This window comes from Oryza glaberrima, chromosome 11 (genome assembly GCF_000147395.1).
Source record: "Oryza glaberrima chromosome 11, OglaRS2, whole genome shotgun sequence".
In the NCBI taxonomy this organism is placed as follows: domain Eukaryota; kingdom Viridiplantae; phylum Streptophyta; class Magnoliopsida; order Poales; family Poaceae; genus Oryza; species Oryza glaberrima.
In genome coordinates, this window is record NC_068336.1 from 5,489,754 (window position 1) to 5,507,910 (window position 18,157).

Here is an 18,157-nt window from a genome sequence, read left to right on the forward strand (position 1 = left end):
TCTAGATTATTGGGTGACTAACAGCTAATAATCCAAAACTCAAACAGCTAACAGCTTATTCTATGTCGGCTTATTATAATCCAGTTTATAGTAATCTGGTTCAATAATCCAGATTATAATAATCTTATGCTGAAACAAACAGGGCCTTAGACCAAATGCCTAAAGGGCGCCCCAAGCATTCTCGGAAACTTAGTGTCAGCCTCATATATACATCACTTTCTTGCATGCGTCTCCTAATTAGTTTCAGTACAACGTTACATTTGTCAGTATATATGCTTTTTTCATGAAAAATATGGCGGTATAAATATAGACAGTCCCCTCACTTATCCTCCAACACTATACTCGATCTATACATGCTATTCCTCTAATTTTAACCTGAGCACAATTAATCAACGACACAAGATTGATTAATTACTAATTAGTCACACTCGAAAAAGAACAATGTCAGGGTCAATTCCCTCTGGCACAGTGACAGTCGCCTGCCACGTGTCCGGCAGCGACCGCGCGATCCTCCTCGCTCTCTCCAAGTAGCCCTCGAACTTGTCGGCGCTGACGTCACCGCCAACCTTGCCCGCCGCCGTCGTCTTCCTCGCCGTCTGGAACTCGCCGCCGTCGGAGTCGCTGCTGGTGGCGGAGCTGCTGCCGAGGTGGCAGTGGAGCAGCTCGCGCGCCATGAGCTGGCGCTTGAGCGCGGCGCGGCGGAAGGACCAGTCGCCGGTGGCCCAGTCGAAGGCGTAGAGCGGGAGGAAGCGGTGGCCGTGCGCCGCGACGAAGTCGATGGCGGCGAGGACGTAGCGGAGCTCGTCGCCGGAGAGGTAGTAGGCGAAGCTCACCCTCGTCCACCCCGGCTTCACGCCGTGGTACCCCCTGACGATGGCGGCGCGGATGCGGAGCGAGAGCTCGTCGCCGACGCCGAGCAGCGCGTGCCCGTACGGCCCCGCGCACGCGCACCCGCCCCTCGCCTGCACGCCGAACAGGTCGTTCAGTAGCTTCGCCACGAACCGCCCGTGCAGCGGAAGCCGCCGGTCGTCGCCGTCGCCGGGGAAGACGAGGAAGGAGAAGATGGGGAGGCGCGGGGCGGCGACGTTGCCGAGCACCTCCACGTTGGGGTTGCCCAGCAGCCACGCCATGGCGGCGTCGGCGTGGGCGCGCTCCCGGAGCGCGACGGCGCCGCCGCGGCCGACGCGCGCCTTGACCCAGAACGCGAGCGCGGCGCGGACCTTGCCGACGATGGGCGGCGTGCCGGCGTCCTCCCGCTCCTCGACGCCGGCAAGGTACACCGTGTCGCGCTCGCTGGCGCCGTTCACGTAGGCGACGGTGCCGCCGCCGCACGTCGTCGGCGGCTGCGACGACAGCCGGTACAGCGAGCGGCTCATCAGGAGGATCCCCGGCGTGCCCGGCCCGCCGACGAACTTGTGCGGGCTCAGGAACACGGCGTCGTAGCCGTCCACCTCCCCGGGCCTAATGTCGATCTCCACGTAGGGCCCACTGCTCAGTGAAACACACACGTCAGCTTCAGACACACACATGTACACCCCATGCATTCATGGTTAGTTAGCTAGCTAGGACATGCATATGCATTTACTCATGAATGATAAACTAATTAATCAACCATACGTATCTTTTTTCATATATAAACAGATTAATACTCAATCCGTTTCGTATTATAAGTTGCTTTGATTTTTTTCTATTATAAATTTTGCTAAGTTTAATCTAGTATATAGAAAAGTTCAGCAGCATTTTAAACACCAAAATAGCTTCATTAAATTTAACATTGAATATATTTTTATAATATGTTTGTTTTGTGTCGAAATGGCTACTATGTTTTCCTATAAAATTGGTTAGACTTAAAAAAATTTGAATAGTAAAAGTCAAAATAACTTATGATATGAAACGGTGAGTATTCATCAATTATTAACATCCTTTATTTTTTCAGAAAAAAAGTTCAATTATATGTTTGCATTAAAATTTCTGGTTATGCAATGATATCAGTATGAACAGGAGTACAGAGCAGAGAGATAATAATAAAGCAATCACATTGTTTCTGAATGGCACATGAAAAGAAAATAATTTCAGTGTCTTCACAAGCTAGCTAGCTTGTGATTCAGAAGTTCAGATGGGTTATGACTTGGAACTTGGAAGGTCAATGGCTTTCACTATCAAGATGAGCTACTAACAAGACTCTTCGTTCTAATTAATTAATGTAAAACTAGAAAAAAAATGGATCAAGGAATTGGTTCGAGATTGCTTCTGTCATCATCAGAGAAGAAAACATCTACAAGGACTGAATAAATCTCCACATATAGTTTAATTAATGTGTGTACTAACACACACATTCTTTATCATTCTTGCATGTTATGTATTGCTTTGGTATACCATTTGCTAATCTTAATTATCAGGTCAAAATGACGATGTCATCCAATGCAACATGCATGCAGCAGCTGGCAGGTGGATTGAAATGCAAAAAATAGCCAGATTGGAAGTCAATACAGTGGAACAAATCAGGAAAAATTACCTGTTTCTGAAGAGGAAAATCTAAGTAATCAAGAAACGCGCTATCTAACTCCCCTCTCTAGTTAGGTTAAGTTTTTGAATAAATATGCTGCTAAAATTAACCATCAATTTGACCAAGAAAAAACACCACATGTATATTGATTTCATCAGCAGATTGGATTGTATGTACAGTCCGTACTAATTAAGAAATGCGTCAACTGTCAAACTGGTGGATAGCACAGTATCATTATCGAAGAAAATGAGAGTTCCTTGCACCACTTGGAAACCCTAGCTTCCAATTCATGGACTTCCGATACTTGTAGATCATTGTATTCATACTTCATCAAAAACCCATTATAAAATCATGAAAAAAATGAAAATGTGATCCATACACATTTCATCAAATGGCAATAATCAACAATTAATCCATTAGTTAAATACTCCATCCATTTTATATTATAAATCGTTTGACTTTTTTTCTAGTCAAGTTTGACTAAGTTTATATAAAAGTTTAGCAACATCTAAAATACCAAACTAGTTTCATAAAATCTAACATATGTTTTTTTAAAATACTAATATGTTTTTATATAATTTTAGTCAAACTTGACTAGAAAAAAAACAAACGACTTATAATATGAAACATATGGAGTATTTATTTAATTAAGTAATGCATCGGGCAGTGTGATTATTAGCTGTGTCTGTGTGCATGTGCCACGTGTACCTGGCGGCGAAGTCGAAGCAGGCGAAGGCGCCGTGCTGGTGGAGGAGGCGGGCGACGGCGCGGGTGTCGGTGAGCACGCCGGTGACGTTGCTGCAGGCGGAGAAGGACCCCAGCATGGGGCGGTCGGCGTGCTCGGGGGCGCGCAGCGCGCGGCGGAGCGCGGCGAGGTCGAGGAACCCGTCGTCGCCGGCGCCGACCTCGACGACGTCGGCGAGGCTCCGCCGCCACGACAGCAGGTTGGAGTGGTGCTCGTACGGACCCACGAACACCACCCACCGCTCCTCGGGCCGGAGCAGCGCCGCCGCGCGCTCCCGCAGCGGCCCCGGCGGCGCCGCCACGCCCATCGCCTCCTGCAGCCGCTTCACCGCCGCCGTCGCCCCCGACCCGCAGAACAGCAGCGCGACGTCGCCGCCCGCGGCGCCGCCGGCCCCCACGCACCGCTTGATGTAGCTCGCCGCCTTCCTCGCCATCCTCGTCGTCCTGCTCCCCACGTAGCTGTCCTCCGTGTGCGTGTTCCCTACAAGCATCGCATCGATCACCTCGCCATCGCCATGAACGTCGTGATCGAGCTCGCATATCGCATGAGATGAGAAGCGACATGGTAGATGGTACTGACCGTAGAAGGGGAGGACATGGTGGAGGACGTAGTCCTCGACGTAGCGGAGGCCGCGGCCGGAGGCGGTGTGGTCGGCGTAGACGAGGGGGCGGCGGCCGAACGGCGTGTCGAACTCGGCGCCGGCGCCGACGAGCTGGGACCTGACCCACTCCACCTTCTCCTCCGCCTCCGCGCTCCGCTCCGACTTGGCTCGGAGCAGGCTCAGCAGCGTCGCCGTCGACGTGGCCTTGGCGGCGGCGGTGGTCACGCCGGCCTCGCCGCCGCCGCCGCCGTCCATGGCTGCTCCAAGCGATGGCATGCTTAGCTTTCTTGCTTGCTTCAAATGCTTACAAAATGCTGTCAATTGCGTCTCTCTAGTCTCTATATATAGGGGATGGATTCTAATAGCTCGAGTGGACGTCCACCCGTTTATTGCATGTCAACTAAATGGCTACGAAAAATTTTCAAAAAAATTGGCAAGATAGATCAATATGTAACACTCCACAAATATGCAAGTTAAAATTCAACTTTTACAAGTTGTAACAAAAATAACAAATTTAACTGTAAATATACATATAGTAATTTGAGTTTTGTTTGTTATTTTTGTTACAATTTGTATCAGTTGAATTTTAACTTGCATGTTTGTGGATTAATACATTACATATTGATCTATCTTATTCATATTTTTTTTAATTTTTTTCATAACTATTTAGATGACATGCAATAAACGGGTGGACATCCACTCGAGCTGTTAAAATAGTTTCCCTCTATATATAGGAGTATATGCACATAATGTTATCTACTAATTTAGTAATTTATGAATATCTTTTTTGGAGACTTTGTGAGCTTGTATATCAAGTTACTCCAACATATATCTCCTGTTTCATGTATTGATTCGAAATGAAGATATGCTCAAAATTCAAAGATAATTTATTGAGGGATGTTAATAGAATAATCTATCATGGTTTCATGAGATGACTTATGGGCCGGGGATTGCATGGTAATGTGATTTGCATGCCATGTGTGTTGCCAAATTGCAGTCGTCTATCGATTGTTAGTTCTGCCGATTTGTTGAATTAACTATAGACCTTGTTGCATCAGCTTGGCGAATTTTGTAAAGTTTTTAAGCGAACCAAGTCGTAGGTAGTTGTTTGCATACTTCCATTTGGTTGGTTTTCAGTGTAGCCGCATCGCCATTGAAATTTCGTCAAGTGATTAATTACCGACAGTGCCGCCGGCTGTCAATTCATCCGTGGATAAATGTCGTCAAACAAATCTAATTTGTGTTGGAAAGCAACAAAATTGGTGAATTTCTAGGGGCTTTATGCGGCAACCGGGATATGAATTTTAATCTGAGTAGATTGGTCAGATTTGAGGAGACCTAAGCGCAACACGGCTTGTAATTTTGTAAGTTATACCCGCTTTGAAATTTGCTCATGCATTTCAGAAAATATATGAAACCAGAAAAGAAAAGAAAAGGGCAATGCACAACAATTTTTATTAGCGGGCTCTTTCCGTTGTCACATAAGTAAATTTGGTGACGTAAATGAGAGAGAGATGAGAAAAACAAAACATCGACATATGGTTAGAGTCGACTCTTAGCATTTATTAAAAGAATATTTGTTATATGGGTTGGAGAAAAGGGAAAAAAATTAGTAACAATTTTTTTTTTGGTGTATTAATAGTTAAATATAGTGTTGTCTCAATTGTTTTAGCTAAGAGCCTATAACAATCTTCACCTTAATTTGTAACTGCCCTAAGGCAATAGGAGGATTATATAAGAACCCAATGCTAACAACTTGCCGCAACCAATTGAGATTGGGCCAATCTATTTTGTCCATAGCCAGCGTTGTTTAGGATCATGGACGTCGTAGAGGCAGGGGAGAAAATGGTAAGGAAATTTCCGGTTTTCATTTTTGATTTGCACCGATTGTTTCTGTTTCAGTTGGTATCAGTAATTGTCAGTGTCGGAAATGGAAACGTTAATGTCTTCCGAAAATGGTAGCGGAAATAAGATGGTGGTTTTTCCGACCGTTTTATCAGCAACCGTAATTATCCAATAATTTCCATCAAAATTCCGAAATTTCCCCAATAGACCAGCCAGCCCAACCCATTGAAAGCCCATGAATGAAGGAAACCTGGTAGATTTGTAGCCCATTAAGAGGGGGAAGTGGCCCAGGGAAACACTGTAACCTTAGGACGTAACATATAGTCTTTGCTGAACTTTGATTTTCTCAACTTATTGATGCTGAAGTTAGTTGAATTTTGTTTATATTGTTCACCGAACTTATTATCATATCATTAATAATCATATAACGGTGTTATGTGGAGTGTAATGATGTAAGAATAAAGTTATAAAATCATCTTCATGCATAGTTAAATGTCTGACTAGGCCACGCTCCGATGTTTCCGACATGAATATTTGACTTCCGAGTTCCAACCAATATCAGTAGATTCCGTTCCAATGATCCTGTTTCCTATATACCAATATTACCGATATCGTTACCGTTTTCAGTTCTACCATTTCGATTCCTTTTTGAGAAAAAAAATGAAAATAAAAATGGTAGAGGGTTTCTCCGACTGTTTTCATCCCTACGTAGATGTCCAAATCAAGGTTTTAAATTTTGAAATTGCTATGTCTGCCGGGGGCACCGAAATTACCGAAATTTCAGAAATTTAGGAAATTTTGAATTTTTTTGGCTGAAATTGTTTGAAATTTTGACTGATATTGAATGAATTTGAATAAAATTTGACCAAATTCACAAAAAAAATGCAAAAACCCGAAAAATTCGGGCGAGATATGAGCTTGCCGGTGGTGGGGAGGGGGGAAAAATTTCGAAAAATTTGAAACGAAATTTCAAACCCTGGTCCAGATAAAACATCCATCAATTTTTTTAACATGTCAAAAGAGTCAAATCGTTTCAGGTATATTCATTCGACTAACAAGGAGCAACCAGGCAAGAGTGCCAAAGAAACATTCAAAGTTGAGATTCAAGATAACTTCACTCAGAGGGCGGATCACCTATTAGGCAGGGTGAGTCGATCGAACCAGCTACGAGCCTACCACCCTTGTCGCCCCCACGTCCTCAAGACCCTCTACCCCCTTATAGTAGTTATTGGTTATCAAAATAAGGTATAATAAGGTGTAAACATCCAACAGATTATTCCGACTCTTCACAACGCACGCACATCGCAAACAATGATTGAGACAGTTATGCGATTGAACTATAAATATGATATGTGTTGTGTTCAATTCTTTTTATCATGTGAGTATCTCCGTTCTCTGCCCCATCTATATTTGTCTGCACTGTATAAAAAACATAAAGGATTAACGTCCAATTAACCAGATCATCAAGCATGCATCGTCATGAATATATATAGGCATTGATATTGGAAACCAATTAACACTCACGATACGCAACGGATAAAAAGGCTTTGGCGCTCTCACCAACCTGGTACACGTCGAAAAAAAAGGCGCTGATCGATCAGCTTGATGCACCAATCGCACAAACAGATTGGCGTCAAACAGAAATTACCGAGGGCCCTTCATTATATTAACATTCAACACTCCCAGTTCATAACAAATAAGCATACTTGGTGGAGCCAGAAGATATATGCAAAGTTATAATGCAACTGTCATACATCAGACTTTCTGCATAAGATATCTAGGAAAGTTAAGTAAACAATTTATTTCTTACTTAGCAACTAGGAAAGTTAAGTAAACAATTTATTTCTTACTTAGCAACTGCCAAAGTTCCAGTGAAATGTTTAGTGAGGGCAGAACATGCAAATAACAAACTTCAGGGGAAAAAAATATTATAATTGTAAGTTCATATTGCGAGTTTAGTTTACTGCTGTTACAGATACAAAACCGGTTACAGCTAGCAGGAGCAGGAAAGGCTTCTATGATCTACAAACATTCTTAAGAATTTCTGAGTTTGAAACAGGAAACCAGGGTTGCCGGATCAAGGAATCGAATCACTTCCATCACCAACACCACCCCTGAATCAACATCTTGAATCCCTTGATGTTAAGCAAACTGCAATTCGATGCAAGTAGAGACTCTGCCGGCAATAGGGTTGGTGGTGCTTGCTATTCTGCCAACCTGTTTATGAATCTCATGTCAATTCTCCACTTTCTTTCATATCTGGGCATTCATGCAACACAGCATCGCAACATCCTCTGAGAGACATTGCAACCTACTGGAATCTGTAGCTCTCTTTAGTGTTGCATGTGGTTCCTCTAATGAATGGCTACTCTGAAGAATGCTCTCATGAAACATCTGAAGTGTGTCATCTGATGAAACTTCTTGCGCAGAGTTCTTCAGGTCTTGGAGTTGTCCAATTTTTCTTTCAAGCTGTCTAGGAGAGGCGTTGGGACTTGAGATCAGAATTGTGTAAGGAAAAAAAAAATTCTTGCACATGAGTAAGAAAAATGACTCAATAGTACCATGCCCAAGGAATATATGTATTTGGCAGGCGAGTATCAATTGCACCATCACTAACATGAAAAAAAAAGTAATGTCCTGAATGGCTTTGTTAGCGTCAAATTCTGCAGTTCCAATTTGTGTTTCTCCCAGATTTCTGCAAAGCAAAGAAATAAGATTTAAAAAGTACACAAAAATGTCTACTTCGATTGGTTAAACATTCCATCTAACTGTACAAGTATCATAAAAGGCAACCTAACAAAATTAACATGGCTAAAGTAAAAGACATTTGAAGTACTTCAAAGAGGTCAATTAAATTGCAGATGCATTAATTAGACAGGACTCAGTACCTAGCTAGGAAAATAAACAAAATCAAACATTTACTAATTTGGTTCCATATCAACTTGAGCCAATCTTGTTGCTTATAAGATAACATGATTGGGACTTTTTACTTATCTTTATCTTTTTTTTTCAAAATAATGCCAGTTCAGTTTCAGAATTTCTCATAGAAACCATTGCATAAAAAATGTGCATGAAACTACGATTAATCATGGTAATAATTCAACCGTACTTCAATTTAGATGGCACTATAATGTATGAGGAAGATCTCCATAGGTCATTTATTAGTTTACAAAACAGTGCATGGATTTCCAGCTTCAATTTTCCACCTGTGTGCTGACAAAATGCAGGAAAAATCTCTATATAAAATGTGGAGTAATAGGATCATGCTGATGACTTAACAATTTTAGTACCAATTTCTGCTTTGTAAGCACTGAGCTCAGCTCATCCGTGTTGTTACTGATTACATTAGTATTTGTTTATATGCTATCGATGGCTGTTTGCACGTGTGCCACTTATACTTTTTTAATCTTAGAAGTTGTTCGCATATATTAGTCTTGTCTAAAAAATATATCAGATTGACTCAGGAGGTTCAAGGTTTTATTTCAAAAATTGGTTGAGTAATTTTATATCTCTGCCTAAGATGTGACATAGTTTTTGGTATAAGATTTACCCTTTTATGCAGATCAGTTGAAGGCAGCAAGACAGTGAGTTCATGGACATAAATTGGAATTCGAATTTGTGCGCATAAATTCTGAATTCTAATGAACCAAAGTAATGAGACTACTTATCTTCATTTTATCCCTCCACATGACTATAAGAACTGAGGAAATATCTTTTTTTCAATAACTTGCTCTTCTTATTCTTTAAAGATAGCGTTCTAAGTGAGGAAGCCCGCCTATGGAGTTTGGTGGGAGCTAAGGGACTCTCCCTGTTTGTGGACCCCAGCTAGGGCCTTTTCTTTTGTTCTTTTTGGTGTGTTACCTCCCATGCGGTGACTTGTTTTGTGGTGGCGTGAATTCTTGTACTTCTTGCTGTTTTTTGGCGTGTTTGTACGCTTTTCTTCTATTAATGCAATGATACGCAGCTCTCTTGCATATTCGAGAAAACAAACATAACGTTCGAAATGCATAACATTAAAAGTTCAGTTTACACAAGGAAGGAGACTAAGGAATTGATTATTCCTTTATAAATTTGGTATAGCATTTACCTCAAGGCAGGAGCAGAAGATGCTGGTGCTTCTTTATCCTTTTTCTACTACTTGATTCTGTCCTGGATAAATGATTGCAAAGAGGCATGGTCTTACGTATTGCACATTGCAACTTGTATATGCAGCCGGACTGTCAAGTGTCAACTGTGTGAGAGCTCAACCAAATCTCTTGTGTTCTGTCTTGTAGAAAAAAAATGAATGTGCTGTGCTACTGTCACTGTTCTGCAAGCTGTTGTACTTCAATCCAACGTTAGATAGACATCGGCCTGAGTTGTGTAGCAATGGTAGCTGAATCAAGTGAAGTCTGAACTGCTGTGCAATTCTGGTGCTCTCTAGTTTACAGATCCACATGTGTCCACCAATAGTAAGAGCTATAATTTTTTGAAAGGGAAACTATTGAGATCCTCCAAATGGCCGTCTTTATCTCCAAGGTTTCGGATGAACAAAAAAAGCAGCCAGGAATTTCTACCTACACCCTGGCAATGGCAAAAGCACAATGAATCAGCTCCATCAACCGAAATCGCTGATTTTGAGCTAGTCAAGACCAAAATACAGATTCCTACATGCAATTAGCAGAAACATATTTGCACATCATCTGCATTTGAAAACTCGAGGAATATGGAGTTTATGAAGTACTGGTGAGTAGAGGCTTTAAAAACTTTAAAAGTATAATCAGTCTATACTTGATTCCTTGCCCTCCCATTCCAGGTATCCCTTGAATCTTCAGCCAAAGCTAGTAGCAAGTATAAAAGAACCAGCATAAATCTGATGCAGTGATGCTATCCAATTCACCTCTTCTATGCTCTCCTTCTATTCAGTAGTATGTAAAACATACAAGCATACACTTGACTGTTTTGAACTTAAAACAAATCAATATAGATGCCTCAATTTGTGGGGGAAAAAACATAATAACCTGGGAGGTAAAACAAAATGAATGAAATGAGAGCAGACTGCCATGCTATTAAATTCAATGTAGATGGCTGAATTTGTGGACTGTATTTCCTTCATTTTGGCTCATGACGGCAAATATTTCATATTTCAATTAATATGGTTTCAAGTAGAACGCAAACTGCACCAATGTGTTAATTATTGCCTAGTTCTAGACTTACCATTGGCAGAATCAGTGTGGGGCATCAAAATGTAGACTTAACCGTGGAATTACAGCCTGAAAATTGAATTGAACATGCTGGCAATGAACTAACCTTGATAATGTATCACAAACTGAATTATTTGAATAAATTCTACAGTTCTCCACCAACCAGTTTAGGCAAATGCGTATGTATACATAGACTTCAACCTTATACAACAAAATACGAAACAAGAATTTTTGCTACGAATCACAATAATTCATACCATTAGTTAGTTCGTAGATGGAATTGAGCTTATATGGTGAAGAAGTAAGATTTGGGAGGGTGTAGAGACCTGAAGCGCATGGAGTCGTGGGGGCGAGCGCCTGCCTTGGATCTTGGCCACGGCGGCGCCCTTGAGCTCACAGGGGCGGCAACCCTCGATCCCAGGGCGGAGGCGGACGCGGAGGGGGGAAGCGCCGTCGGGGCGGGCGCGCCCTGACCTTATCGATGGTGACCTCCACGACGGCGTTGGTTTTGCTCCTCCCCTAACCCCCCGCGCGCGCGCCGCAACCGAGGTACTCGCCCGGGGAAGGCGGCGGAGAGGGCGGCCGCCGCTGGAAGAGCCCCATTGCCGTGACGAGGAGGAGGGGATGGCGGCGGACAGGGCGGTGTGCCGGCGGGTGGCCGCCCGTGTGGGCATTCGGTTTCGTTTATTCGTTTTTGTTTTTTTTAAGAAATTCGGGTGTGTCGTTTATTCGTTTATTAGAACTCACTCAAGACGGAGGGAATAACTGAAGACTGAGGCCTTCTTTAGTTTACAAAAAAAAAAAAAAATCACCCACCACATCAAATGTTTCGACACATATATAGAGTATTAAATGTGAAAAAAAACCAGTTATATAGTTTGCGTGTAAATGCAAGACGAATCTTTTAAGTCTAATTGCACCATAATTTGACAATATGGTGTTATAATAAACATTGCTACTAACAAATTAATTAGTCTTAATAAATTCGTTTTACAATTTTTAGGTGGAATTTGTAATTTGTTTTGTTATTAGACAACGTTTAATGTCCATATATCCGATGTGACACCCAAAACAAAAAGTTTTGCTAACTAAATCGGGCCTGAACCGATAAGTACAATAGTTGGCTATACTACGGGTTTCGATAAGTACTCTATATAGTTTTTAAATCTAATAGAAAAAATACCCGTGCGTTGCAACTTGTAAAAATATTTTTGGATCGTTATACATTTTACTCTTTGGTTTTGGACTAAAATCTCATTCCTTACTTACTTTCCAGTCCCATCCTAGCCCGCTACCTTCTTTTGCTTGGCATGTCTCTCTTTGACGTAACCATTAAGTGGAGCTGTATGTCCAGCTCGCAAACCGGCGGCATGCTAGCTAGAGGCAGAGCCTAAAGGAGCACACGCTGCTGAAAAGGGTGAGGTGCAGTAATCGGAATAGGACAGCACTAGCGAGATGCGACGATGCGGTCGTCAGGACTGAAGAATGTGCGTGCATCGCAAATAGGGATTAGCGCGCAAGCGGCGGGACTGGAGGCGGCGGCTGCATCGGTCGGCAGGTTTGCTTTTGTTAATTGTTGGACCTTGATGGCTATAAGGGCTGTTGGGCTTTCCGTCTAACCGATGGGTATAACCGAATAAAATTTGGTTAGTTGAGTATGAAGAGGTCTCGGTCCCAATTAGTTCAGTATCGGTCTTTTTTTTCGACCCCTGCATGTGGGAGGTGAGAGAGAAGACGGGATAAATTTTACTCTAACATTGAGTGGCTGATATATGCCTCCTCTTACTCAAAGATAAGAGGAGCTTGTTCTCGGTGGTGGCGGATAGGGATTGAGCACTTTGAAAAAAAACCCCTCAAAATTTGTACTTTCTCCGTTACATATAAGTCGTTTTGACTTTTTTTATATAGTCAAACGTATTTAAGTTTGATTTGACTAAGATATAGGAAAATATATTTGCATTTTTAACACAAAATAAATACACTATGAAAATATATTCAATATACTCAAAGTTAGATTTAATAAAACTAATTTGACATTATAAATATCGCTAATTTTTTCTATAAGCTTGGTCATACTTTAAAAGTTTGATTAGAAAAAAAAATCAAAGCTATTTATAATAGGAAACGGAGGGAGTATATTACACTGAGGTCCACCGCAGCTATCTCTCGCCATAAATACATGATCCAATGACTGCAAGCGAGGGGGCGAACCCTGAAATCGGCGGCACCACGTGGTAGGGTTTTTCGCCCTAGAACGAGCCTTGGATTCGTGGATTATGAGATGGCACAAGAAAAAAGTCGACAACAGTGGCAGAGCTGGCGATGTTATCGAGCCTGTGCAGCTAATAGTGTTTTTCGATGATCAACTAATTTTAGAACGTAGGTGGTTATTCTTATTGGAGGTGGGGCCCAAGCGATGGCTCGACCTATCTTGGAGATGCCTCCACCGCCATTGATCAAGGGGAAACAAGATGCCTAAATAGGATGTCATGCATGTTTAGATAGTGAGGTGGAGGATAGAAAGGAGGATATACGAGATTTCTACCAAGCAAAGCAATAAGATTATTTTTATTTTTCCTGGTAGAAGTGCTACCGACATGTGGATCCACTAAGTTTTAATACCACATAAGCACCATGTAGCTGCCACAACTTATGATGAAGACCATGTTAGCGTGTCGTATACGCACAATATCTAGTGAAATCACCAATAATACCGTTCTGAAAGTCGTTTTACACCAGTTTTAAATAGTTGAAGAAATCAATATACCGATTTTTTGATTGAGGAATATAGATCAGATTTGACATATATGAAACAAATTGGGCCTTTTCCGAGTCTGTTTGTACTCAAATCCATTTTGCAGGCCCAAACGGTATAATCTCAGCATGCTTAACTGGGCCTCGTTGACTCCAATAACGGGCCTAATGGTTGTTTTGGTCCAGTTTTTAAGTCTGTTCACTTTTGCGAAATTAATTTAGTTTTGTAACTGGAGATGAACTATTTTAATTAAGTTTAAAGTTGGCCAAATATTGGATTTTAAAGTTAAAGCCGGTTATTCTGAAAGGATAATTCTTTAGATACCTCAAATGTACTTTTGCGAGATTTTTTAATATTACTAGCTAAAGGCCCGTACGTTTCAACGAATATTATAAGAGATAAAAGTAAAATCAAAAGCAAACATTATAAGTTTATAGCATAGTTAGTTGATTAGACATATAATGATATATTCAAAGCAAAAGCATTCATGTTTGTGACCTTATAACCCCACATATCAGCTTGTAACATCGGAGGCAGAACTGGAATATCATCATTAGTATTATTTAAAGTAGTATAAATTTGTGGTTGGAGTTGGAGGGTAGTCGAAATTGATAATTTCTCCTAGAGTTGTAAGCGGTTATTTGTATTATGTTTTTGTTTTTTTTAATAAAGATGATTGTTGTTGTTTTTCACTTAAAATCTGAATTCATGCAAGTTCCCTCTCGTGACAACAACAACATCACGGTCGCTTTTACGAGCTGAGCTATCATCTGTTCCAATCACAGTGATACTGATACACACTGTACTGACACTGACAGTATGAAATCGAGCTAGAGCTTTAGCTCCCTTTCGATGACAGCGCCCTGGCAACAGATTACCATCAGTGTATACTCGCAAAGTCACAATCACAATCAGTTGCTGTTTGTCTTAGCTAGCTAGCTTCTCACTTAATTAATTAACTAACAGCCGCCTTCTCGGCTGGAGTTCTTCTAGATATACTTACATGCATTTATACGTCGTCTAGTTAGTATATACACCCTAACCAAGGACCTAATTAAACCATCATTCATTAGTTGTACAAATCAGATCACATATCACAATCGCATACCGTGTTGTGACAGAAAGCTATACATATACTCCCTCGTTTCTAAATATTTGACGCCGTTGACTTTTTTTAAATATATTTGGTCATTCATCATATTAAAAAATTAAGTAATTATTAATTCTTTTCTTATCATTTGATTCATTGTTAAATATACTTTCATGTATACATATAGTTTTACATATTACACAAAATTTTTTGAATAAGACGAATGGTCAAATATGTGTTAAAAAGTCAACGGTATCAAATATAGAAAATATAGAAACAGAGGGAGCAAGATGTAACGACATGATCCATTTTTGGTGAAGGCTTTCGGCATGGTGATCAATTTAGTCCTCCGTTTATTTGAGCCTATTTTCTTGCTAGGGCTTTTAGTAGGGAGTATATTCATTAATGGTGCACACAAGTTTCCACTGGTGGAGAAAGCGTTTGTAGTCCCGGTTCGTAACCCCCTTTAGTCCCGGTTTTCAAACCGGCACTACCAATCCGGGACTAAAGATTCTATCTTTAGTCCCGGGTGAAATAACCGGGACTAAAGATCGGGCTGACCTTTTTTTTCATGGCCCTGTTGCTGCATGGTTTATATATATATATATATATATATATATATATATATATATATATATATGACAAAAATATATATTTACATTAAATAAAATGTGTATATACATATAGAAAAATAGACATGTATTAATTACAATCCATTATAATGTCCTAGCTAGCTACGATTTCGACGTAGTAGTCGTTATCTCAGAAGCTAAGAACCTATGAATTGTATTTCCGTCGTAGTAGAATTCACCCTTGGGATCAAGGATTTGTTCGTTGATGAATCCCATGAGTTGTTCTTGAACCGCCACGATAAATTCCTTGTGTGTGATCAGGTTATCCCTCATGCGAATAAACTATATGAATGTATGAAATTAATTAGTAATTAAACAATAAATCGATACGTACGCAATGAAATTTTGAATTTATTCGTACGTACATCGAGCTCTCTTGTGGTGATGATTTAGTCTGCAAGGCAGTGGCAATACTCGCACACGTAGTAGCCGCACAAGTTAGTTCCCTGCTTTTGCTTTGTGCACTATAAATAAATGACAAACGACGAGAGATCTAATTAATATACACTTGTATGTATTTGAATTGGAGATTGAATATAAATGTAGAGCATGTATACTCACAGGAAAATTGAACTTCTGCCTAAGTCTTTCTCTCCATTTGTCGCGGACCAAATGACGGAACCGATACCAAGCCCTACATAGAGTTTAAAGCTATGATTCGTAGTAGCAATTAATTATAACAAGATTCTTAATTAACATAGGAACTTATGACAGTACCTATCTATAAGTTCGAAAACCTTGTCAAACGTAGACTCTTTTTTATCCATTGAGTCATATACGTTGACGGTGCAGGCCTCCAGGTCGAAGAGTAAAAGGACCCAGTGGAATCTGCAATGTGCGTGGGATGCATTATATATGAAACACTTAGCATGTTCGTACGGGAATGAAATTTGTTATAGGAAGACAATGAAAACTAACTCTGTGTTGTACGGCAATAGTATGAACGTCTTGTAATGCTGTGCCTTCAGGAGATGGACGAGATTGTCCTCTGTGGCTTGCGGATACTGGTCGAGCATTGCGACGTTTACTTTCCGAGGGTCGATGAATCCAGTATCGAAAACCCCTCGCCGTCGGGCCCTTTGAATCTCCATTCTACAACGATAAAAGGAAGTATATATTATATATAGTCTACTTATATACAAGGACCTAATTAATTAAAGGAAATATAATAAGAAATCTAACTGAACGATACTTACAAAATCCAGCAACTCATAATAGAGACGTCGAGGGCGTCCAGCTGGTATAGTTCGTAGATACCCTTGAAATTGATCTAGAGAATGTCATCTCCTTACAAGAAGTCCGTGTCCCTGATCCTCGCTCCGATCATCTCTCTACTGGTGGCGCTCATCTCCATGTACAGTTGATGGAACTTGTACATTTGTGTGGGTAGGGACTGCAGCTGCTCAGGCTTGACAAGCGGTTTACCGAGTTCGTACATGTATTTCACTTCCGCCTTTTCGATTGGTGCGCCTCGTAGCAATTGACCCGTAGTTAGCCCGGTGTCATTAATAAATTCTTGTATTCCAAAATCTTCACCGGTCACCAACGGCTCGATCTCTTGGTTTGGTTGCTCTCCAAGCTGAGGGACTGGTTTGGACTTTCCAGAAGATGCTTTCTTAAGTGTTCGCTCATAGTCTGATAGCTTTATGGCCTCCTTGGCAGGTGCAGATATACCCCTGAAGAATTTCCTGGCACTCGGGTCTATAGGAATCTTCTTTTCTGGACTTCGAGGCTTCAATTGTCTCCTGACTTCTGATGCCACATAAGCGTCAAGCTCCTCTTGCGTGCAATCGTACCCCGGGTCCTTGTTTTTTGCGGCGTCAACTTTCGCCTTCTTCGTTGCCCTTGTGGGGGCAGGCGGTGGAGCTTGGGGGGCCCTTGACTTGGAAGGTACCGGACGAGGAGCTTGCAGAGGAGTCTGTGTAGGAGCCTGAGGAGGAGTCAGTGAAGGAGCCTGAGGAGGAGTCGGTGCAGGAGCCTGAGGTGGAGACGGTGCTGGAGCATGAGGAGGAGACGGTGCAGGAGCCTGAGGAGGAGATGGCGGAGCCGGAGGAGATGGTGCATGAGACGCTGCTTGTCGCCCAGGGAGGATGATATACCGCTTGCGCCATAGTATAATGGCGTGGCTTGTGTCTCGTAGATGCGTCTCACCGTCTCCTCCAGGGTAATCCAACTCGAGGTCCTCGTACGCGCCTTCCACCAACTCAACTTCGACCTTGGAGTATCCTACTGGAATCGGCCTGCAGTGGTAAGTACCTGAAGGGTCCATTGGTATGGTCATGCTCGATGCCACCTTCACGTGGTGAGAGGTTATTTATTAGTAATCAACATTTATAAGCAGCAACTTGCGGAATGGACAAATCTAAAATCTATAAACTACGAGCTTACCTTTATTGATAAGTTCTTGAAGGGAATATGCAGCTCACATGGTGTCCGCTGAGTGATGTCATCAACGGGGCAGGTGGTTTCGTCCTGGGTTTGTATAGCGTCCATGCTCTGTGATCCTACCTGCCCCGTTGAGGCGCAGCTGCTACGATTGCCTGAAGGGCTCACCATTGCAGGTGGAATGGTCGGCTGGGGATCATGGGACCGATGTGCGGCCATGCGTTCATCAACCTTCCTTGCCACCTCCTCTTGCATGCTGAGCTCGTAACTCGATACCCTGTACTCAAGATCTGCAATCTTCGCCTCGGTATCTCTCTTGCTCCTCATCCGACTCCTGTACGTGTGGATGTCCTCCTTGAATCCAATCTTCCAAGGAATCACCCCTTTCCCTCGTGTTCGTCCTGGATGCTCTGGA

General features: G+C 41.9%; 1 protein-coding gene and 1 long non-coding RNA gene across 5 annotated transcripts; both read right to left on the reverse strand.

The window, feature by feature from the left end:
• Positions 1-125: 125 nt before the first annotated feature.
• On the reverse strand, positions 126-4,129 carry LOC127755360 (uncharacterized). The gene is made up of 3 exons (XM_052281015.1): positions 3,831-4,129; positions 3,215-3,731; positions 126-1,488 (listed from the first exon to the last, which is right to left on the reverse strand). The coding sequence occupies exons 1-3, from the start codon at positions 4,126-4,128 to the stop codon at positions 423-425; spliced, it is 1,881 nt and encodes a 626-aa protein (XP_052136975.1). The 5' UTR covers position 4,129; the 3' UTR covers positions 126-422.
• A 3,024-nt stretch (positions 4,130-7,153) lies between these two features.
• Positions 7,154-11,579, reverse strand: LOC127753893 (uncharacterized). 4 transcript variants are annotated; one of them, XR_008012725.1, is made up of 4 exons: positions 11,207-11,579; positions 10,894-10,949; positions 9,785-10,260; positions 7,158-8,392 (listed from the first exon to the last, which is right to left on the reverse strand). It is a non-coding gene; the product is annotated as an uncharacterized LOC127753893 (long non-coding RNA). The 4 variants fall into 4 exon arrangements; XR_008012723.1 differs by having other exon boundaries at positions 7,154-8,392; positions 9,785-10,949; XR_008012724.1 differs by lacking the exon at positions 11,207-11,579 and having other exon boundaries at positions 7,159-8,392; positions 10,894-11,196.
• Positions 11,580-18,157: the final 6,578 nt, after the last annotated feature.

Bases quoted from the DNA above. Each gene is read 5' to 3' on its own strand.
- LOC127755360 (XM_052281015.1), bottom strand. From the start codon at position 4,128: ATGCCATCGCTTGGAGCAGCCATGGACGGCGGCGGCGGCGGCGAGGCC. The intron at 3,732-3,830 runs GTCAGTACCATC...CGATGCTTGTAG, and splicing joins CCATGTCCTCCCCTTCTACG to GGAACACGCACACGGAGGAC. The intron at 1,489-3,214 runs GTACACGTGGCA...TTCACTGAGCAG, and splicing joins TGCTTCGACTTCGCCGCCAG to TGGGCCCTACGTGGAGATCG.